The following is a 23,805-nucleotide window of genomic DNA, read 5'->3' as shown; positions in this document are numbered from 1 at the left end:
TGGTCTGCAGGTTTTCCTGACACGACATTATCCCTTTAAGTTCAGAGTATCTCCTCTTTGGGCTCTTGTAAAACCTGATTTTACATGGTGATAACAACAGGATGAAAGCTGAAATCCATTAGAAGTTTCTAGAAGAGATACTTAAAGAAACCATAATGGATCTAACTGATCTTGAATTTCGTTTTCATTTTTGGATACTGCTGAGTTTTAAGTAAAATGAAACCACACACTCCTTCCTTCTTTCAGGAAACTCTTTCTTGGTCTGCCTTTGGGGTCTCATCTGCCTGCTGGCTCTTTCCGTCTTCCCAATAGCCTCAGTCCTCAGGGCTTTCAGGCGCGCTCTCTTCTTGACTGTGACTGAGTTGGCCAAATGTTGGATGACCACATGCACTGGAAGTACTCTCAAGTTAGCCTAAGTACCCCCAAGTTGTCATAAAACATGTACAAGTGGGTTGTAGCAAGGTTTGGCAGAAAGAAGAACCAGATCCCACCAAACTGGGCTTCCAGCTGTGTGGCCTAAGGCAGATTAATCTCTCTGAACCTCAGTTTCTCTGTCTATGGAATGGGGCTGGGGCATGCATCACAGTGCTGTTTTGAGGCAACCTATGTAAAATGCTGCACATGAAGAGGTCTTAGTAAATTGAAATGTATGTGTCACATGTAAATATTCATCTACTCTTCTAAAATAGAAAGTTTCTGTTGCCATTTTATGAGTGTTCCTAAGACAGACTCAGGTCTTCGTCCCGGATGCCTGTGCCTCTTCAGCTCATGGACAAATCATTTTCTTTTTTTTTTTTTTTTTAAGATTTTGTTTATTTGACAGAGAGAGACAGCGAGAGAGAGAACACACAATCTGGGGGAGTGGGAGAGGGAGAACAGGCTTCCCACCGAGCAGGGAGTCTGATGTGGGCCTCGATCCCAGGACCCTTGCCTCATGACTGGAGCCGAAGGCAGATGCCCAATGACTGAGCCACCCAGGCGCCCCGACAAATTATTTTATTGCTCTAGTTTCCCTCATACATTTGTCATCTTAGTGGCCAAATGCATCTGCTTTCCTTGCCTAGTAGTCGTAAACTTAAAAAAAAAAAAAAAAAAAACTACAAGTACCTGGGCAGCTCAGTGGGTTAAGCCTCTGCCTTCGGCTCAGGTCATGATCTCAGGGTCTTAGGATCGAGTCCGGCATCAGGCTCTCTGCTCGGCAGGGAACCTGCTTCCCCCTCTCTCTGCCTGCCTCTCTGCCTACTTGTGATCTCTGTCTCTGTCAAATAAATAAATAAAATATATTTTTTTAAAACTGTCTAAGTTCTCAGATCACCTTATTTAAAAGAATGGAATCTTAGCTATCATCTTTCCATTAAATGTAAGAATCACTACAACCTTGCAGGCAAGACAGCTATGCCCTTCCCAAGGAAAGCTAGTGCTTCCTACACTGCCTAGTTGGGGAGTTTACATGTTAAGTTTGCCAGCATTGACCCTGGCTCCTCCTTTTGGAGCAACAAAAAATAAATCTAACCCACTTTCCACACGGTGTTCAAACCAAAGCGAGGCAGCCCGCACTGCGTACTTGCGGAGGGGGTGGTATTGGCCGGAACCGACAGGCTGGGGCAGGTTGCTGAAGAAGATGGAACATTTGGAATATATTTATATCTAAAAATTATGCAGCGTTCATTTAAGACTTAAGCTCAGCTGGATGTCCTGTGTCTTGTGGGTGACCAGTGACCACCTGCTCACTCTGGTTGTCTCGCAAATGGTAGCCGCAGAGAAAACGGTTGAGCAGTCCATGAGCGGTGGCCACAGAGGGAACGGAGCGCCAGCCCCCTGGCTTCTCTTCCAGCCCCCCTCGGTGCTGTGGCTGCTCCGCACACCTGTGCTGCCCTCTCGGAGCATCGCGGCCGTGCGGTCAGGGTCACCCGTGCTTTGACAGACGGACACTCTGCTGAGGAAACATCTCCAGCCTTCACTCCTCAACCCTCTAGTGAACTTCGTTCTCGCTCGGCCACACTCAGTCCCTGCCTGAGGGCGAAAGCAGAGGGATTCGTGTGTGCAAAGTGGGGGCCTGCGTTAGACTTTGCACAGGGACCTGTGTCTCTTTGTTTCCTCACAACATTTCCAAATATTTGAAGATAACCGGCATTTCACCCGAATGTCATCATCTCCTGACAACATTTCCAATCTCTCCCATCATTCATTATTGACCTTTAAACAAAGGGGGCAGAACTAACCAGTGCTCCAAGCAGATTTGAACATGACTCATGTCCCTTAACAGGTTTCATAGTAGCCCAAGTGCCAAAAAGCATATGAGAAGGTGCTTAATATCATGAGTACCACCAAGGAGACATACAGACACACACACTCACCTGCCAAGATGGCTGAAACTGTGAAAGACTCAGTGTCGGCCAGGACACAGAGCTTCTGAAGTCTGATATCTTGCTTGTGGGCACACATTGGTACAAGCAGTTTGGAAGACTGGCAGGATCCACTCAAGTTCAATATATGTGTGTCCTGTGACCCACCAACTCTACCCCTAAGTAGATGCCCAAGCACAGTGCACACATGTACAGCAGTGTTCTTAACAGCATTATTTCTAGTAGCCTAAGACTGAGAACAGCCAAAAGGTCAGCAGTACAGTGGATAAGTACTCGTGGTGTAATCAATTGGTGGAGTACTAGACAGCACTGAAAAGGAAGGTTCTTGATATACATACAACACAGATGAATATCACCAACATTAGAGAAAAAGTATATATAGTATGATTCCATTTATGTAAACTTTAAAAACTGATAAAGGTCACCTATGGTGTTAGAAGTAAAGAGAAGGGCAGGGCGCCCAGGGGGGGCGCATTGACCTCAGTCTGCCTTCAGCTCGGGTCATGATCCCGGGGTGCCAGCATCGAGCCCCTGCATTGAGCTCCCTTCTCAGCAGGGATCCTGCTTCTCCCTCCCCCACTCCCCCTGCTTGTGTTCCCTCTTTTGGTGTCTGTCTCTCTCTGCCAAATAAGTAAAAATCTTAAAAAAAGAAAAGAAGGGGTTACCTTGGGGAAGAAGAGTGGGGGTGTGCCTGGGCCATGACATGAAAGGAGCTTCCGTAGTGCTGGTAATGTTCTCTTTCTTGATATCAGTAGCAACTACATGGTGGTTCACTTTATAATAATTCATAAAACTGTATACTTATGAATTATTCATTTTCCTATGATATGCTTTAATAAAAGTGTTTTTTAAAAGATAGCATGGGGGGGCGCCTGGGTGGCTCAGTGGGCAGCTCAGTGAGTTAAAGCCTCTGCCTTCAGCTCAGGTCATGATCTCAGGGTCCTGGGATCGAGTCCTGCATCGGGCTCTCTGCTCAGCAAGAAGACTGCTTCCCCCTCTCTCTCTGCCTGCCTCTCTGCCTACTTGTGATCTCTGTCTGTCAAATAAATAAATTTAAAAATCTTTAAATATATATATATAAGATAGCATGGAATTTGCAGTAAATCTAGTTTAGCACACCATATGCTAATGCATTTGATTTCGTTAAAATTCTACATATAGAACTTCGCCTTTGTTCTTCTGAAATTTTATTATTATTTCAGTCAATTAAGATATTTTAAGATCTTGGGGCACCTGGGTGTCTGTCTCATTTGGTTAAACGTCTGCCCTTGGCTCAGGTCTTGATCCCAGGGTCCTGGGATCCAGCCCCACCCACATCAAGGTCCCTGCTGAGCGGGAAGCCTGCTTCTCCTTCGGCCTGCCACTTCCCTTGCTTGTGCACTTTCTCTCTCTCTCTCTCTGTCAGATAAATAAATAAAATCTTTTTAGGATCCTGATTCTGTATTCAGGACATTGACTTTTTCTCTAGTTGTATCTTTAAGGCCTCTGGCCTGCCCATGGAGGCTTCCTTCTGAGTGGACTATAGAACATGAATCAATAGCCTTTAGGTAAGATTGTTGACTACGTTAACAGATAACTATGTTTTTATCACCTAAACTTTAGTATCTTACCCACAAGGATGTGGGAAATTGGCTAAATGCCTTGCTAAAGTTGAGTTATGTTTTATCTACAGTATTCTCTTGATGCAAAAGTTTAATAACTCTTCAAAAAAGGAGATCACTTCGCTCATACCTTTGAGTCTGGTTCCTTTCAACCACCTCTTGCTGATCTAAGTGCTCACCTACCAGCACATATCTGAATTATTACAAATATTCCCACTCTGTCTCCCACTGCACACCATAAAATTGTACTTTCACACTTACGGGAAATCATGCTCACATAATTTTCTTTGGCCAGTGTCCTGTGAGTGGAAGAGAAATATGTCGCTTCCGAGAGGACACGTTAAGAATTAGTCTGCCCTTGGGGTGCCTGGATGGCTCAGTGGGTTAAAGCCTCTGCCTTCGGCTCAGGTCACGATCTCAGGGTCCTAGGATCAAGCCCCGCGTAGGGTAAATAAACACAATCTTTAAAAAACAAACAAAACTGTTTAAATTTAAAAAAAAAAAAAGAAGAAGAAGAAGAATGAATCTTCTTCAGCAAATCCTCATCTTGCTGTCCGGAAGGTCCCAGAGTGAAGGCAGTAACAGAGCAAAGCCTCAGACGACCTACGACAGACAAGGGAGAAACGAACAGGAAATAGGCCTTTGTTATTTCAAGCCACTGTCATTTTGGAGTATTTGTTAATGGAGCAAAGCCAGCTTCTGCTGATGGATACATTGTATTTACCAGTCCGAGTGCTCTGTAGCCTCATCTCTGGAAATGCAGGAAAGAAAGTGGCCATCTCCAGTTTTCCTCTCTTGTTCTCACAATTGCATCGGTTCATCCTTCGTGTCTGTGTGCATAGGTTCCCCGGGGCTGGCTACTCGGGTTTATTTGAAGTGACTGGATGCTTTATTTCTACCTTCTTAGCTTGGAGTTCAGTTCTTTCTCAGCAATCTCTGTTGTGCTTTTCAGTTCTCCACAGTGAAGACAGCAGAAATGTTGTCCGTATTCCTCTTGTAATAATTTCTTTGCTTTTAATAAAGCCTAAAACTCCCTCTAAGTTCTCTTAACCTCCGCATTTTCCCTGCGTTCCAGCTCATTCTGGGGGTTCTGTGCTCTGCGCCCCCCTGTAAGTTCATGTGACACGTTCCAAATGCGCGATCTGCAATTATTTATTTATTTGATTCTCTATTAGCTGTTCCTAGACATGCTATGGTTTTTATTGAATTTTTAAATGCTGCCCCCCCTCTTTTTTTAAACCTAAGGTGCACATATCTCTATCTTTTATTCACTTCTTAATATTTGAGTTTGCCAGGGCTTTTCCTTTCAAAGGTTATTCAATACTTAATATTTAGTACTCAATTTTAGAGGTTTCTCTACATTTTAGACTTTGCTAAATATACTAGTTTCCCTTTTTTTTTCTTAAATGTTTTTCTTAAGCCTATGATAGATGTTATGTATCTCACTTTTTCCTTCCAATGTTCTCACATACCCCAGTATGACCTGTGTCTGGTTGAAATTACCAACCAGTTCCTCCCTGACAATCAGGAACAGTTCCTTTTTTTTTTTTTTCCTTTTAACGCTCTTAAGATCTCTATCACTGAGGTACCTGTGGGGCTCAGTGGGTTAAGCCTCTGCCTTCGGCTTGGGTCATGATCCCAGCATCCTGGGATCGAGCCCCACATAGGGCTCTCTGCTTGGCAGGGAGCCTGCTTCCTCCTCTCTCTCTGCCTGCCTCTCTGCCTCCTTGTGATCTCTGTCTGTCAAATAAATAAATAAAATGTTTTAAAAAAAGAAGATCTGTATCACTTCTTCCAGGAACTTGGATTGCTCCGAAAATGTTGGGTATGCCATTTCTGTTCACGGGGATAGAGCATGATTTTTACAGCATTCAGGCATGAACATTTAATTGACCCCAACAGCTTAAAAGAAGGCATTAGGAAATTCTGGTTTTTCTTAGAACTAACTGGGCAGTAAATTAAAATTTCAACATTTGCCTTTTAACTTTCAGTTTAAAGCCCTACGCACACTCATCCCTTTGAATTCGTTCCCTCTCGTAATTTAAGACTGTACCTTAATACACACTTACTTGCTAGTGTGTGATACGGTGCTTTGCTTCTCACCTTTATGTAAATGTTCACCCACGTAAACCCACATCGGCACTTCTCTTTTTTAATTTTCAAAAATGAGGAAGAGGGATGAGGACCAAAGGGAGGGAGAGAGGACGATGAACCATGAGGACAGAATCCCAAGGAGCGGAGACGGAGTGACTAGTGCCCCTGTCTCCTCAGCTTTTCTTTGTAGAAGGTCTACTTGAGGACAGTTTGCTGTGACCACAGATTCCTGAACGTTTGCCCTGAACATGAGCTCCAGAAGAGAAGAATCACAGGACCGAGCCATTGTCCGGATAGCGGCTCACTTACCGGACCTCATCGTCTACGGAGACTTCTCTCCAGAGCGACCCTCTGTGGATTATTTTGATGGAGTCCTGATGTTTGTCGATATTTCAGGCAAGCACAGAGGGAATCTTTGATGTGGGTGAGCACCCCGGGCTTGCCGGCACCGTGCGGTGCCTTCTTTGAGTTTCCACACTGTTAGAGGAGGTGTTCCTGTGGGGAAGACTGGAGGGAGGAGGGATAGCCTGTGTGCTGGCCCTTGGGCCTTCCCTTCCCCGGCAGGTCCAGTCATGGGCAAACCTTTGAGATGCCCCAGGCCCAGGCCTGGAACTTCAGGCTCCGTGTCTCTGCCCAGTTTCATCGAGGCCAGCTCCCCAGCCCCACGCACAGCCCAGGCACACTTGACCTCCGCAGGTGTTGTTTACGTCTTAGCAGTAAACGTGTCACCTCTTCAGACATGTTTCCGTTTCCTGTGTTTTCATTACGATGGAATGGAAGTTCTACCCGGTTAGAAGAATCGCAGTCATCCCCGCACAGGCTGGGAAATCTGGAGGGCAGACATAGCGGGCCTCATTTCCTGACCCCTAAAATAATAAGCGTCGATGGGAGGCCCCATGGTTGACCTGGACCAGCCGAAGGCCATGGAGAAGAAACCATGCCCGTTCTTCAAAGCTAGGGCTCAGTGCTCTCCAGTGACTTCCTCTTTCCCTGGCTGTTTGGTTCCTCCAAGCGGCCAAGGAAATGAGGCGGACGTTTGTTACAGGGTTCACCGCCATGACTGAGAAGTTCAGCACGGCCATGTACATGGACCGAGGGGCCGAGCAGCTGGTGGAGATCCTCAACCACTACATCAGCGCAATAGTGGAGAGTGAGTGCCCCTGGGCTTCCGACCTGAGTATGTCTCCTTGACCGTCTTCCTGTACTTCTTGGTTATCACCCGATAGAATGCGATCTTTGTTTTCCTCATGAAATGTGTAAGAAACCAGTCTTTCTTGAAATACAATACAGCGTGAGGGAAGGAAAGTAATCACACCTCACTAACGCAGACTGTTTAAGGGAGAGAGGGTTTGCACCAGTTGAAAGACGGACTGTGAGGTTCCCTTTAAAGAACTTCGGTTATATTCAGTGACTCGAAAAAGCAAGCGTCGCCACAACCTAGATGTCGTCATGACGAAAACAAGCGAGTTTTACTAACTCATTAGTGCTCTGTCTTCTACTGACGAACTCAGAGGCACAACTGACTTTTCAACCTCCGCCTACCATCTTGTTTGTAACCTTAATTTGAACTATTCATGAAGAAAAATATTTACTCTGTTAAGGTAAACTCAGGGTCTAGTCTTTCATCGGGCTGATGGGCTAACGTCACACGCCAGACACAAGTTAATGCTTCTTAAAAGCAGAAACTGTCTAATTCCTGTTTGTGTCCCACTCAGCACAACAGAGCTCAACAGATTTGTGAGGCATAAATAAGAGCAAAAAACGCCCACTTCAGTCGTAAAGCCTAAAGGAAAGGGAGGTTGGTAATAAAACCCGAGCTGACCGTCGTGGTTTCCCAGTTCCCTGATTCTCACTTCCGTGGAATCCGCCCCGCGTCCACTCACGCCCCTGCCGAAGACGTGTCCTGATGCGTCAAGAGCGTCCCGCTGTCATGGGCGCAGGTCGCTGCTGCAGGCCTCCTGGGAAATCCCAGCTTCTCTCCTGCCTCTTCCCATTCGCGGGAACAGAGCACGCGCCCGGCTAGTGCCGTGCGCTGCGCTCTGTCACGCTCAGCGGGCGTGAGTGACGTGTGTGACGCTTCTCTAGGATAAGTTTAGTCTCCGAACTGATCTCTTGACTGAATTTCTATTCCATGGATGAAGATGAAGAAATTGGAGTTTAATTTACCTTTTCTTCTTTTCTCAGAAGTGCTAATTTTTGGAGGAGACATCTTAAAATTTGCAGGTAGGGGGGCTCGCTGAGGTGGGGGGAGGGAGGAGTGCGGGGGTGCCTGGGCCGCAACGGAGGCGGCACCTCGGAGAAGGCTGGGGCTGGCTGGAGGCATGTTCGAGGAGTGAGTGTCCGGACAGATTTCCGACAAGACAGGTCCCCGCCCGGGCAGCTCCGAAGCCTTCGGGTGTGTCTGTCCCTTCAAGGTGACGCGCTGCTGGCCTTGTGGAAGGTGGAGCGGAGGCAGCTGGAGAACATCATCACGGTGGTGATCAAGTGCAGCCTGGAGATCCACGGGCTGTTTGAGACGCAGGAGGCTGAAGAAGGCCTGGACGTGCGCGTCAAGATTGGTGAGGCCCGAGAACGGAGAGTCGCCCCCGCCTTCTGGAAGCGGGTCCCCACGCCCAGGCATCTCTCCCTGAGCGGAAACCCAGAATGTTGTGGAGCGCAGGGGCTCAGCCCACCCGTCGCGTCTTGGACTCTGGAATTAGGCTAACCAGGAGTGGGGGCTCCCTCCCCAGCGGTTAAGCCTTGGGCGAACCCTGAGGAGCTTGGGCTCCTCCTCACAGGCCTTACAAACTCGGGAGCGTGAGCTCCGCGGTAGCGCCGGGCCCATGCTAAGCACCCTGCAAACTAACCCGTGTTCTGCTGTTGCTGCTGTTACTGTGGCTGACACAACCGTGGCTCACCTCAGCCCTCACAGAGAGCGTCTTGCACGTGTGTCGTTTCTGTCTTCTGTGGCTCTGGTACCAAAGGGGTGGGGCCCGGACTGTCAGAATACCTCCTCCTTGTTCCCAACCTTTCCCCTCTGGCTGGAGCCTCACATTCAACCCTGAGGGTGTCTTTTTAGTCAAAGCCGCAGCCGCAGAAAATGCGGACCCTCTCCAAAAGGAGTTACTAAAGTTGTTCTCTGTTGCTCCGTAGTACAAATAGATTCAAAAGGGGATAAAATAACTTGGGGACTGAGAGGGCCATGTAGAGCGAGAGGCGTCACCAGAAGGTGAAAACCAGTAGCTGAGTTTCTAGCTCAGGAGGAAGAAGAGTTTCGGAAGGTCTGGGCCGGCAGACGCATCCGATGACCCCCGTCAAGTCCCAGAAACGGCATCTGCTCTGAGGTAGGACCGTCACACGAGATTCGGACTGTGCCGGGGACTGACCCAGAAACTTCCTGTGCTTGCCCCTCGCCAGGGCTGGCCGCCGGCCACATCACCATGCTGGTCTTCGGAGACGAAACGCGCAACTATTTTCTGGTGATCGGGCAGGCGGTGGAGGACGTGCGCCTGGCACAGAACATGGCACAGATGAACGACGTCATCCTGTCACCGAACTGCTGGCAGCTTTGCGACCGGAGCATGATCGAAATTGAGAGGATCCCGGATCAGAGGGCTGTTAAGGTAGGTGCGATGCGGCCGCTTCCAGAAGGTTCTGTCAGTCTGTGCCGGGAAGCCACTGGGAAGGCAGGTCCTGCGAGGCTCCTGGGCGGGAGCCTGAGTGAGGCTGACAGGCTTTCGTCCAGGAGCCACGGCCGGGCATTCAAGAGGAGGAGATTAGGCTTCTCTGCTACCTGAGGAGGTGGACTTCGGGCTTGGAGGCCTTCGGCGGAGCCAGGGCCCTGGGGAAGCAGAGGACGAGTCTCCTGCTCATTCCCCGGGAGCGGAGGCTTGTCGTTTGAGGCTGCCATCGGCCGTCGCTTTCGCGACTCAACACCGTCCCGACTCAGGAAGGGATCACTGTGGGTGAGGACAGGAGGGGCGTGGGGGCAGCCGTCCAGTGCGGGAAGGGACTTTTCCCACAGCCCCGCCCGGCAGCAAGCTCGGCGCCCAGGTCGAGGACGGGCTACAAGCAGGCCTGCCCGTGGGGCGCGGCCAGTCGGAGAACTGGGCTCCGGGCGTGTGCGGCAGGGCTGAGCCCAGGCAGAACCGGAGTGGACCTCGAGGCCGACGGGAGGTGGAGATCGGGGTAGCCGCCGGCGCAGGCGGGAGGCTCTCCCACGGCGGGCATCAGTGTGCACCCCATACCCGGCCGCCCTCCGCCTGCACCCGGGCCGCGCGACCTAGCCGGCTAACAGGGCCTGACTTCTTGGATCGTTCCTTATACCTTCAGAAACTGTTTGAATCTTCATGACTTTTAGACTCACAGAAAAGTTCAACATTAGTACAGAGTTTCCTCACTCAGCTTCCCCAGAGGTTAACATCTTCCATAACCAGAGTGCAGCGGTCAAGGCCAGAAAACCAACAGCAGCACGACGGTTCGCTGAAAAAAGGCCTCCTGTAGACCTCACTAGTTTCCTACAGGAGGCTCTCGGTGGAACATTCCAGCACTCTATCCCCGATCGCACACTGCGTTTTGGCGTTGTTTTCAGTCTCCTGCAATCGATGGCCATTCTTCAGTGTTTCCTTATTTGACCTTGATCCGTAGTAAGAGCATTGACCATCCTGATGAATGTCCCTCCATTTGGTTTTGCCTGATCCTCTCTCGTTCCTGGACTAAGGTTACTCACTTGGGCTGGGAGGCAAGAACATCATAGAGCCGAGGTTGTGTCATTCTCAAGGAACCACAGCACGGGGTTCCCATGGGGTGACTCTTACTGCTGGGGATGCGCCTACTACTTTTTTGGGCATCAGCCCCCTTTGTCCAACTTTATCTTCATGATATAAGAAAGAAATGATAGATGGTTTAACTGGGTCTTATTTACATTAAAATGTTATGAAGGAAAGAAAGAAGAAAGTTTTAAGAGTGGAAAAGTATGCAGGCGAGCCACTAGTGTGGCCTTGTGTGTACACACTGAAGTTTGAGATCTTATGAAATAATCAGAAATATTTTAATGTAATCACATCCAAATGAAAGATTGTTGTTGTCTAAGTATGCAGTTTCTGTTTACCCTGTCCTGGACATTCAGAAGCACACTTCCTTCCCTTTCTGCTGAGAAATTCTATTCAAAGGACCAGACAACCCTTGGAATAACCAAAATCTTCTCTCTTTTTTTCTTTATTTAGGTTAATTTCTTAAAACCGCCTTCTACTTTTAATTTTGATGAATTTTTCACAAAGTGTATGACTTTCATGAATTATTATCCTTCTGGTGACCACAAAAGTAAGTACACTCCATGGACAAGAGCCTTTGCCTTTACCAGTGGTCAGTAGGGTCTTAGCAACACCCAGGGCTCTATTATAACTGGCTCTCATTATGGCTCCTGGTCCTCAGCAGCACACAAGAGAGACTTCCTTCCCATTCCTCAGGACGCTGATTCCAAGTACCCTCCTCAGGCCCTGGCAATGACTCCTCCCCCTCATCATCTAAACAGGTGCAGGTCTGCCCCATGATGAAAGGAAAAATAAAACCTCTGTGAACCCTACTTTCCCCTTCTAATTTCACCACCAAAGTTCTCAAGAGTCATCTGTATGTCTGTGCCTCCTCCTCTCTTCTTATTTATTTGTTCACCCGGGAAACTTGCAAGAAAATTGCATGGGCCTGAGGGGCATGTGTTCACCTACTCTAGCGTCTAGAGTAGGTGACATCTAGCTTCTAGCCACTTCTCCCATCTGCTGAGACTGTTGAGATCAAGGCCACCAGTGACCATCAACTTACTGAAGCAGGTAACCTCTCTTCAGGCCTCATCCTAGCTGGTTGGCCTTAAACTACTCTCTTCTTATGGACACGAGTGAGTTTCTCCTCTTTCCTTGGGTTCATGAATATTCTTTCTCAGTTTTGCTTTTATACCTTAAGCCACCTGTTTCCACTGCCCTTGCTCCGTCTCCTTCCCGTTCCTTAAATGTTGGTTCTTCCAGGGCTCTGTCCTTGACCCTCTAGTCTTTCCTACCGACCTCGTGGAGATCCGTTCTATTCATCCGTGCTCCTCGTTCCTAGGACTCCCAGAAGACTGAGCCTAGGGTGAGGAAAGGAGAAGCCTTGGGCGCGAAATTTAAGGAGGCACTACTCGTGGTCTTGCTAGTTGCTTGCCTCACATAAGATCCAGCCCTAACTGCCAGAATCCAGCCCAGGCTTTGATCTGATTTCTAGACTCAAAAACCTGCCCATGGGTCATCTCCACTGAATGCCAAACCGGTACTCCAACATTAACATGTTGTTAAAAAATGGTTAAAGTATATTAAAAAAAAAAATGGTTAAAGACAATCTAGGTGATGCAAAAAACAAAACAAAACAAAAAAATGCAAATCCTTCTTTAGGAGACCTGCAAAATGGGGCAGAAGACAGCTTTTATAAGATGAGCAATAAAGAACAAGGAAGCAACAAGTAGAAAATATTCCAGCTGCTTAGGGCCACACGGTCAACCTTGTTTGGGCTGAGAAGCTGGAAGCTGGCTTGGCATTTGGGGATTGGCTGGCTAGATAGACTGCATTTCTGGTGAAGTGGGGCATTTCCAGGGACGTGACAGTACCTGAAGTCTTGGTTTGCTGACATAGCACCACAAGCTTGCGCCTAAGAATTGGTTTCGACCCTGTCTAAGCTCTGAGCTACTCGTCTTTCTCCCATAGTTGTTTCTTCCTGCGCACTGGGACTCCAGGAGCACGTCTGAATCCTCCTCCTTCCCTGCACGGGTCTTAGATATCCTGAACATTACAAAGAGTAGATAATACTTTTACTAAGCTGTAGTATGTCATGGGGCAGGAGGTTGGGCAGGACGGAAACTGTTGCAGAATTGACCAAGAAAGGCCAAGAACCCAAAATCTCCAGAGATGGAGAAGGTCCACGGGACATCCCTTGAGCCATCTCTACCTGATCGCGTCTCCTAGGTCTTACTGGTGTCTTCAGTACAGGGTCTCTTCAGGCTTCACTTTGGGCACTGCAGTATCACAATGCAATTCTGATGGTAAGCACCAGGAGTTAGCACAGATTTCACAGGTTACGTGCTCTCCAAGCCCCCTCCCCCCAACCCGGCAACTTTGAACACCAGCAGCAAGCTCTGGGACCCCCAGGCCACTTGAACTTATGACCAACTATCTGTAAATGTAGGGGTTCCCCCAGGGCTCCCAATAATTCACTAGAATGACTCATTGATCTTAGGGAACAGCTAAGTTCACGATTTTAGTTTTATTGTAAAGGATACAAATCTGGACCAGCCAAATCAAGAGACACTTAGGGTAAAATCTGGAGATTCCCAGCCATGAGCTTCTGTGTCCTCAGGGCACATCACCCTTCCTGCATGTCGCTGTGTGATCGCCAACCACAACCAGTCCACCCTGCCTCTGGGGGGTTCAGTTTTTATTGGGGTTTGGCTAAGTAGACGTTACTGATTGACTCCTTGGCCACGTGATGAGACTCACTCTTCAGGCTCGTGGCCCTCGTCAGAGGTCGGAGGTCAGGCTCATACCACACGGCTCGAAGCCCCAAACCTCTCCTCACGCACTTGCCATTTTTCAGCACAACTGGCCCCATCCTGAGACCCCGTTGGCCAAAACCCAGCTGTGGTCTGTAGGTCCAAGAAGAACAGACAATCCCATCACTTGAGAAATTCCAGAGACTTAGGTACCAAGGTACCAAGAACAAGGACCAGCCAAATTCTTTACTTTCCCGTAGGCACACGTACATCTCTGTCACATTGCCTCTGTGATAACCTAGACCTTTATTTTATTTTATTTAAAGATTTTATTTATTTATTTGACAGAGATCACAGTAGGCAGAGGCAGGTGGAGAGACAGGGGGGAAGCAGGCTCCCTGCTGAGTAGAGAACCCGATGCGGGGCTCGATCCCAGGACCCTGAGATCATGACCTAAGCCAAAGGTAGAGGCTTTAACCACTGAGCCACCCAGGCGCCTCTAACCTAGACCTTTATAACAACAATTGCTCCCTTGACTCTCTCCATAGTCTGTTCCATATCATTTCTTCTTCCTGTTTCTTAAAGATTTATTTAGGGGTGCCTGGGTGGCTCAGTGGATTAAAACCTCTGCCTTCGGCTCAGGTCATGATCTTGGGGTCCTGGGATCAAGCACCACCTCGGGCCTCTGCTCAGCGGGGAGCCTGCTTCCTCCTCTTTCTCTGCCTGCCTCTCCGCCTACTTGTGATCTCTGTCTGTCAAATAAATAAATAAAATCTTTTTAAAAATTTAAAATTAAAAATAAAAATAAATCAAGATTTATTTATTTATTAGAGAGAGAGGTGGAAGGAGGGACAGAGGGAGAGACACTTGAAGCCCACTCCCTGCTGAGCACAGAGCCGTGCACAGGGCTCGATCTTACAACCCATGAGATCACCACCTGAGCAGGAACCAAGAGTAAGGCTCTTACCCAGCCGATGTCCCCATCATCATTTCTTAATCTCCAGTACTCCCAGGGGAGTCCAGCCAGGCTGGAATCTTCACCAGTCCTTTAAAGCACTGTCCTCATTCTTTTTTTTTTTTTTTAAGATTTTATTTATTTATTTGACAGACAGGAATCACAAGTAGGCAGAGAGGCAGGCAGAGAGAGGAGGAAGCAGGCTCCCCGAGGAGCAGAGAGCCTGATGCGGGACTCGATCCCGGGACCCTGGGACCACGACCTGAGCTGAAGGCAGAGGCTTTTAACCCACTGAGCCCCCCAGGCGCCCCGTCCTCATGCTTGACTCTCACTGACACCATCCCTCTGCTAGGCATGCCCTCCTCAGTCCTTCTAGAAAGATGCCAGAATTCATTCAAGATGCAGTAGAATTGTCTAGTTCTCCTGTGACCCCGTCCCCGATTTGGCCACCTCACACTGACCACTTCTCCCTCCTTACGATCTATTCGCCCATTTGAGCTTTTCTTTCTCTGTGTGGCGTTTCCACGCATATAACGTTTGGAAGCCCAGTGAGGAAGTGCCTCCAGGAAATTGCCCACGCTTCCTCATTACTTTTTTATTCCCACGCAGTGCCTAGCAGGGTATTTTGAATACAGTAGGCTTGAGATGTATTCAGTGAATGGGCTAAATGGAATTTCCTCCTAAATTTATATCCTTTTCAGACTTCTTATTTTTCATCTCATGTTTGCGCCATTGTTATCCTATTACGTGCTGAAAACGTTTCGGCACTTTTTCTCCCTTATTTTTTTATTTCTCCGTGCTCATTCCTACCACCACCTGTTACTCTATTCTTTTTTTTTTTTTTTAAAGATTTTATTTATTTATTTGACAGAGAGAGATCACAAGTAGGCAGAGAGGCAGGCAGAGAGAGAGGGAAGCAGGCTCCCTGCGGAGCAGAGAGCCCGATGCAGGACTCGATCCCAGGACCCTGAGATCATGACCTGAGCCGAAGGCAGCGGCTCAACCCACTGAGCCACCCAGGCGCCCCCCTGTTACTCTATTCTTGAGTATAAAACCGTCAACCTCCATTTTCCCCGATGAGGAAATGGGGGGCCCCTAGGGCAGTGAGGTGACTTGTCCAGATTCACACAACGAGTTGCTATCAAACTGGGAGCGAGAAGCCCAGAGATTCGAAGTCTCCTGAATCTTCCTCCCTCTCCCCTGTCAGCCCCTCCGTCTGTCGTCCTTCTCCCGTCTGTCCATCCGCATCCCCTGTGGCCATGGCTTTAGTTCAGGTCTGAAAGGAAAAGTCTCCCCACATTCCAAAGCATGATGACAAGTGTAACAGGGTTTGGAGCTCCATGTGACAGAATTCGGGGAAACCTGCAACTTCAAAGAATCGCTCATTGGACTTCCTTTGGTTCTCTTTGGCCACGAGGTGTCCCAAAGTCCCTGACTGGACTGTGAAGACCACCACCCAAGGGAACAGGGACAGGGAGACTCCTGTCTCTAGCTCTGCAGAACCACGCTTGCTTTTCTGATCCTGCCCCTCCTTCTGCCCTCTTAGACCTCCTGAGGCTTGCGTGCATGCTGGAGTCCGACCCTGAGCTGGAGATGTCCCTGCAAAAGTATGTGATGGAAAGCATATTGAAGCAGGTATCTGCACATTTGATTCATTGGCTTTTATTATCAGGGATCTTGGACATCAGGAAAGATTGAGAAAACCAGTAGCCAGTAAAATGTTTCATTGAACTAAAAGAAGATGGGGCTGATGTTCTCCATGTATAGGAGATTACAAAATTTGTTCTTCAAATCAGGATATTTTTAAGAGTTAAAGGAGGCATTATTCATAATTACACTCTGACTACAGGCATAAACCAGGACTGTGCATTTTATACAACTGGGCAAATGGGAACTTTTTCCCAGCAAACAAGAACATGTGGCCACCCTTTGTCTAAACAGTAGTGGAAAGAACTCAAATGAATTAGCATATTGCTACACTGTTTCTCTCAGTCACTGACTCACCTCATCTTGAGCTTTGGGAGTTAACAATACAGATAATTATGATGCCCAGAACTACCTTCACCCCCTAAAATTTCCCCTTTTTATTGGCTTAGATCTAGGGTTCCTTAAACGTATTGATTCGTGTGACCCGCAGCACTCACCATAGCCCGGGCCTTCTGCTCTCACGTGTTGATCTTTCACAGTCCTTGCTGGAGAGCTTGATCCCCATTTTATATATGAGAAAGCCAAGACCTGGAAGGATACCAGCAACTTTTCCGAGATTATTAAAGTAAGAGACATAGCTAGGATTTGAACCTTGTTCTGTCCGAATCCTACATTTTTTTGCACAGGCTGTACATCTTCCTGATACATGCCTGTTTTAACCCTTAATTCCATCAAAATGCAGTTGTGTCGTGGAGGAACTCCTCGGCAAGCCTGCACAGCGGACAGGTGCCTTCCCAGTGGGAAGTGGTAGCCAAACTCACCCTCCGCCTTCAGCCCAATTTGAAAGCCCTGCCTCCCATACCTGCCACTGCGGGTCCCCTGAGATTTCTGAAGCTCCGGAAAACCCTCCCTCCCTGCCTCCAGGAGAGAGGACACACTATGCTTTGTTAGCTGCAACCAGCGGAGAACAAGGCTTCCAGGAACAGGGTAGAAGCTAGACTCCATGAGTCAGCAGGAAGGCTGTGGGGAGGCATGACAAACACCGGCTGACAAGATAGAGCTGGGGGAGCTGAAAGCAGGCAGAGTACCCAGACTGCACCTACAGCACAGAGATCCTCAGAGGTGCACACAGTCCAGTGGAATCATTTTGAACTCATTTCTTTGCTCGATTTCATCTTTAAATCTTTGTTTAATATTAATTTCTTATTTAGTGATTTATTGAAGAAAAGTTATCACATTGATTCATTAGACATTATGAAATCATCTTTTTTTAAAAAAATACTTTATTCAAGGCACCTGGGTGGCTCAGTGGGTTAAGCCTCTGCCTTCATCTCAGGTCATGATCTCAGGGTCCAGGGATCCAGCCCCGCATCAGGCTCTCTGCTCAGCAGGGAGCCTGCTTCCCCCTCTCTCTGTCTGCCTCTCTGCCTACTTGTGATCTTTCTCTCTCTCTCAATCTGTGTGTCAAATAAATAAAATTTAAAAAAATATTTTATTCATTTATTTGAGAGAGAGAGAGAGAGGGCATGAGTGGGTGGGTAGGGAGGGGAGAAGCAGGCTCCCCGCTGAGCAGGGAGCCCAGTGTGGGGCTGGATCCCGGGACCCTGAGATCATGACCTGATCTGAAGGCAGAGGCCCAACCCACTGAGCCACCCACATTCCCCGATTAAGTCATCTTTTATGAAAAGTATAAAATTACCTAAAACCAGGACTGTCCCAGCCAGTTAGGAGGCATGACCGCAGGGTTCCCTATGCACAATTCCCTCCTTTGTCAATGGCAACTCGGACAGTTTTGTGCTATTTGGAGAGAAACTGCAATGGTTTCCCCCCACTGGTTTGCTATGTGTTTAATTTAACAAAATTCAAGAATGGTGATAAGCAGGCACGATTTGGGAATGTGCTTCTCTCCTTTCCCCGGGCCTGTTGTAGCCGAACGTGGGGAGCAGAGGGGAGTGGGATGAAACAGACGGCCGGGCGCAGGTGTGAGTTGTAAATGGAGCACTGGACGAGGGGCCTGGAGATTGGGCTCCCTGTGACCCTGGGAAGCTTGTAGAGTTGCTTCATGTCTCAGTTATCTAACCAGTGAAGTGGGGGATAATCTGATTTTGTTTCACTGGAAGATAAAGTGGGATAGAACAGGAGAATGTCCTGGACAGTCCCAGGCTGTGAAAATTTAAGGCTGGGTTAGTGACACGCTGTTCTTGTCCCTAAACTGCGAGAGCGCCAACAGGACCAGCACCCTTTGTGGGACTGCGACGCCCCTCCAGGCGCCAGGGACCGGCAGGGGTCAAGGGCGTGGTGCGCACCAGCCGCGTGGGCGCCGCCCTGGAGAGCCGAGACGGTGCGCTCCGGGTCCGCGGCTCCGCTGCGGGCGGGTCTGCCGTGCTGCGCCCCGATTCCGAGAAGTGCAGCCTTGCGGGGCTCCCCAGTGACGACGTGGAGGTGGGTTTGGGACGCCGAGCCGGGTGCCAAGGACGCACGCTGAGGACAGCCGCTCTCCGCTCCCCAGATCGACGACAAGCAGCTCCGGGGCTATTTGTCTGAGCTGCGCCCGGTGACCATCGTGTTTGTGAACCTGGTGTTTAAGGACCAAGACAAGGCCGAGGTCATCGGCTCGGCCATCCAGGACGCCTGCGTGCACATCAGCTCCGTCCTGAGGGTCTTCCGAGGCCAAATCAACAAAGTGTTCATGTTCGACAAGGTGGGTGTGAGCGACGGGGCGGGCCCCTCGGCCGGGGAGAGGGGGGACGCTTTTACCCCGAAAGCGCCGTCTGGTCCTGACCCGGACGCAGCCTGTGCGGCGGCCGCGCGCTCCGGGCAGGTGCACCTGCGGCGCCGAGGCCGCCAGGACCTTGAGGGCAGGTGTCCGGAGCCACCTCACCCCGAAGCCTGTTTCTCATAATCCGCACCCGCCGTGTCTACCCTCAGGTGCCCCTTCCAGCTCCACGGGGTGGGGGTGGGGAGGGAGGCAAAGAGGGGAGCGAGGCAGGGGCTGGGGGCGGCCCCTCCAGCTTCTGGGTGTTCTGTTTGGTTTTGTTTGCTTCGGGGTGTTTTTAATCCGCCCCTAATCACGTCGGAGGAGAACCGGGTGACTGACCCATTACGCGGACGCGCTGGCGAGCATGGGTTCCCCATCTCCGGGGCTTCCGCGTGTGTGTGGACGCGTGCGCATGTGCATGTGCACGAGTGTGCGCGCGTGCATGTGTGCGCCTGTGCATGTGAGTGTGCGCGCATGCATGTGTGTGAGTGAGTGTGCGTGCATGTGCGCGTGTGAGTGCGCGCGCGTGTGCATGTGCGCATGACTGTGCGTGCATGTGTGCGCCTGTGCATGTGAGTGTGCGCGCATGCATGTGTGTGAGTGTGCGCGCATGCATGCGTGTGCGTGTGCGCGCATGCATGCGTGTGTGTGAGTGCGCGCACATGCATGTGTGCGCTTGTGCGTGTGAGTGTGCGCGCGTGTCTGCATCTCGTGAGCAGCGCGCCCGATGACCGCCGCACACTCCGTCCTCCACTATGGGGCTCTCTGGAGCAAGGGCTACCCAAGTCCTCACTCCGCCCTGAAGCAGGGCTTCCTCCCTCTGGCCCCGACAGAGCCCGGGGCCAGCGAGGATCGAGGATCGGACTCTTAGACTCTGTGGAGAGGCCTGAGGAGCTGAAGGCATTCTCCTTTGCATTTCATGAGGCTGGACATAGATTGAAATCTGTCCTCCATTATTGACAACAGATCTGACTGAGGTAATTTTTAAGGGATTGATACTAAGACCCAAGCTTCCGAGCTTAATCTCTGCTCGGAACAGCTAAGGTCATGCCAAGGAAAAGCGTCCGTGGAAGCCTTTGTCCCTCAGAATAACAACAATAGCTGAGAAGAACATTATAGCTCACCAGGTGTAACCGTAGCTCAAGTTTACATCGGATACGTATATTATGTGATACCTACGTTTACAAATAGAACATCAAGGTTACAAACGTCTACATAGACTGTAGTTTACAAAGTTATATATGTGCACACGCACACACGCACACACACGTGCGCACACACTCTCCTCCTAGTAGCCGAAGGAAGCTCGGCGGCTCTGCGTTTCGTCCCTTCGCAGACTGAGACACTGAAGTTCGCAGAGTGTAGCCGCCCACGTTTCCGCACTCGTGAAGGGGCCTGAGAACACAGACTTTCTGGTGCCTCCCCCTGCTCTGTGCTGCTTCTCACACGGACGCTTAACACCCTGTAGCAGGAGATCTTGGAGGCAGGGGAAGAGGCAGGTGGGGGCACCCGTAGCCCAGGACAACCCATTCGCACTGGAGAAAGGCGAGCTCTCCTCGGGCTGGACCCCTTGCTGCTGGCGATGCTCTAGAAGTCAGAGGACATTCACTAAACAGAACACAGGCAGGAGAGAAATCATGATGAAGTGGGACCCAACAGGGAAAGTTGCTGCACACATTCCCCCAGGCCTTCTGGCTGGTCCCCTTTAAAGGTCACCATGCTGTGTTCGCTGACTCTCTCCCTCACAGGGCTGCTCCTTCCTCTGTGTCTTTGGTTTCCCTGGGGAAAAGGCTCCTGACGAGGTCACTCATGCCTTGGAGAGTGCCGTGGATATATTTGACTTCTGCTCTCAGGTTCACAAAATCCAGTGAGTGTTGACCTTGATCCCATCCAGTGGTCCCTGAGCCTTTTGTAGTATCTAGGGAGAGAGAAGACAAGGGCAGGGAACAGGAAGTGAGGAGAAGGCTGTCTGCATTCACTACTGAGGGCTGACCCAGCCCCGGTGCAGTGATAAAGGGACACCCTTACAAAGTCAAAACGCAGTAGGTTTGCCAGAAAACAGAATGGGGTTGTGTCTCGATGGTCTGGCCTACTTCTTGGTAGAGGCTGAACCACCGGCGCTGAGCTGGACACCTGCACTGATTTTTAATAATTAGGAGATACAAGGAGTCCTTGGGCTGGAAATTTACATATTGATCTGGCCTCCAGATGATCTACTCACAGTAAAATGGTTAAGATGAGTAAGGGTTACTGTCCCCAGCCCTGGCTGCCTGAGAGCCCAGGCCCTGGGGTTCATCTAACCTGAACACCCCAAGGACCCAACTTGTAGCTCGACTTTAACGCGTATCACCCCCGGCTCTAAATATCCCCGCCGTGTCAGCCCCCAGTCATCTGTATATGCAGCCGTCCTCGGGAACCAACAAAGTTAGCTTTTGATGCCACATACTACATCTGAGTTACCTCCTTTCAAAATAATGACTTTGTTCTTTCGAGCAACAGCAAAGATAGTTAAATTACCTCCAGCCACAGCCACTCTCCATTGAAAGTCCACTTGGGGCAATGAGAGGTTCTTTTCTAGAAAAGTGGCCCAGATGAATACTTAAAAATAGCAGAAAAGTGAACTGATTTATCACTTCTAAAGACTTAGTTCTGTGTCTGAAACCATCCCCCCTTCACAGCTCTAGACCACCCTGTCCAGTGGCCCTAGACCCCGCCGTGGAAGAGTTACTTGTTGAAAACCCTTTCCCTCCCTGCCCGCCCCCTGCTGCCCTCCCCACGGTCTCTCTGCCCATTTTCTTTCCCTTTTGACTTACAACTCTCTTGCTTTCTTCCGGGCCCCAGTACTGTCTCCATCGGCGTGGCCAGCGGGATCGTCTTCTGCGGGATCGTCGGACACTCTGTGAGACACGAGTACACAGGTGTGCTGGGCTAGCCCACCTCCCCGCACCTGGCCCCAGCTCTGTGGGAGGATGGATGGAGCGGAGCGACACGTGGGCCCTGCCCTCAGGAGGAACCGAGCCCTGTAGCTTCACCCACTGGCAGCTCGACGCTGGCAAAGCGCGCGTTTCTGGGCTCTGCACAACTCTCAGATGTGTGGTGCTCGAGGGAGTAGTGGGGGCTCTCAGCCTGGAATGAGGCCGAGAATGAGGGGACTTTCTAGTCGCTGGCTGTTAACACGAGACAGTTACGCCTCTTAATTCCCGTCAAAAAATCCTAAAGAAATTTAAGGATATTGCTATTCCTGATAAATAACACAAATCTCAAAAGGAAATAGAAAGTAAATGTTATCTTGTGGTTTCGCTGCTTTGACTTCCCTCCTACTACCTTATTACCGTTTGATATTCAGAAACAAAACCTCTAGAATACTGGAAGAGCTATGTCTGAAACCACCGATGTCTGATAGGATTTCTTAAATAATGCAGGGTGCAGAGCAGATGGGAGTGGAGACGGGGCAGGACTGGCCACAAGTTTGGGGCTTTTGGGGCTGGGTGACAGGTATGGAGATATGATACCGTGCTTTATTGCATGGTTAAATTTTAATAATCAGTTTTTTAAAAGATTGTATTTATTTGACAGACAGAGATCACAGCAGGCAGAGAGGCAGGCGGAGAGAGAGGAGGAAGCAGGCTCTCCGCTGAGCATGGAGCCCGATGGGGGGCCCGATCCCAGGACCCTGAGATCATAACCTGAGCCAAAGGCAGACCCTTAACAACTGAACCACCGGGGTGTCCTCACTCACGGATCTTTATAAACTGTCCCCTGAGGGGGACACTGTTACATCTCCATTTACAGATGAGGAATTGAAAGCATGGGAGAGTCCGAAACTACTAACTTGCCCAGGGAATTTGCTAACATACAGATAGAGATGGGGATCGAAGCTGCATGGCTTCCTTCAGCCTGTACACTAGTGTATTACCCTTCTGTCTTACACACTCACCCCTCCTAGCCCTAATTACTCAATCTTAAGAAATTGCCAATGGGGCGCCTGCGTGGCTCAGTCAGTCAAACGTCTGCCTTTGGCTCAGACCATGATCCCAGGGTCCTGCATCGGGCTTCCCTCTTCCTCTGCCCCTCCTACAACTCATGCTCTCTTTCTCTCTCTCAAATGAATAAATAAAATCTTAAAAAAAAAAAAGGCATTCCCAAATGAAGGTGATTCATTTTGAAAATGGAATGAAAAGTTGCAATTTTGTGCCTCATGGGGAGGTCAGTGTCTCCCACCCAAGCTTGTGCTTGTCTGTCTTGTAGCAGAACACGAGCTGCGGCTCATCTGAGAGCCCTCAGGCCTGTGGTCACTGCCCATACAGAACCTTCTCCATATTCAAGACCCTTTAATCTCCGACCACATTGTCCCCGTGGCCTCCCAGGAGAGGTAGAAACTGTGTGGACAGCTAATCAGGTTAACTCCCTGTATAGTTTTTAAAAACCGTGGGCAGAATGAAGGTGGTCGAAGGCAGGACTTCTGCGTCATTCATGAGAGGCCAACGGAGTAAGGATTGAAGATGCCCCTTGGGGATCACATTCTAATTGTTCAATGGCTGTTTTCTCCCTGGTCGTTGCCATCTTCCTTTCTGTTTCAGTTATCGGCCAGAAAGTCAACATCGCGGCCAGAATGATGATGTACTACCCAGGGATTGTGACGTGTGACTCTGTCACCTACAATGGCAGCAACCTCCCGGCCTACTTTTTCAAAGAGCTTCCAAAGAAGGTCATGAAGGGTGTTGCAGATTCGGGACCGGTCTACCAGTGTCTGGGGCTTAATGAGAAAGTGTGAGTGTGGGGCGTGGATTTTGTGGTACTTTTTGGTAAAGAAGTGGGGAAATTAAGATAGCAAAAACACCAAACCAAAACAGAACCCATTGGTTGCCCATGTCAGATCTGAATCCAAGTTATGAAAT

General features: G+C 49.5%; 1 protein-coding gene across 1 annotated transcript in view; it reads left to right on the top strand.

The window, feature by feature from the left end:
- ADCY10 (adenylate cyclase 10) overlaps window positions 1–23,805 on the top strand; it is a 68,080-nt gene that overhangs the window by 611 nt on the left and 43,664 nt on the right. The window contains exons 2-12 of the mRNA XM_059414218.1: window positions 6,239–6,457; window positions 7,107–7,211; window positions 8,246–8,284; window positions 8,476–8,619; window positions 9,458–9,663; window positions 11,266–11,362; window positions 16,049–16,137; window positions 18,659–18,850; window positions 20,656–20,774; window positions 21,749–21,825; window positions 23,488–23,677. Coding sequence (XP_059270201.1) covers window positions 6,310–6,457; window positions 7,107–7,211; window positions 8,246–8,284; window positions 8,476–8,619; window positions 9,458–9,663; window positions 11,266–11,362; window positions 16,049–16,137; window positions 18,659–18,850; window positions 20,656–20,774; window positions 21,749–21,825; window positions 23,488–23,677 — 1,406 coding nt within the window. The 5' untranslated portion in view covers window positions 6,239–6,309. The remainder of the gene's footprint in view (window positions 1–6,238; window positions 6,458–7,106; window positions 7,212–8,245; window positions 8,285–8,475; window positions 8,620–9,457; window positions 9,664–11,265; window positions 11,363–16,048; window positions 16,138–18,658; window positions 18,851–20,655; window positions 20,775–21,748; window positions 21,826–23,487; window positions 23,678–23,805) is intronic.

The sequence above is a fragment of the Mustela nigripes genome, chromosome 10 (assembly GCF_022355385.1).
Source record: "Mustela nigripes isolate SB6536 chromosome 10, MUSNIG.SB6536, whole genome shotgun sequence".
Classification (NCBI taxonomy): domain Eukaryota; kingdom Metazoa; phylum Chordata; class Mammalia; order Carnivora; family Mustelidae; genus Mustela; species Mustela nigripes.
The sequence above is the reverse complement of the archived record's forward strand: the minus strand, read 5'-3'. Positions and strand labels throughout refer to the sequence as shown.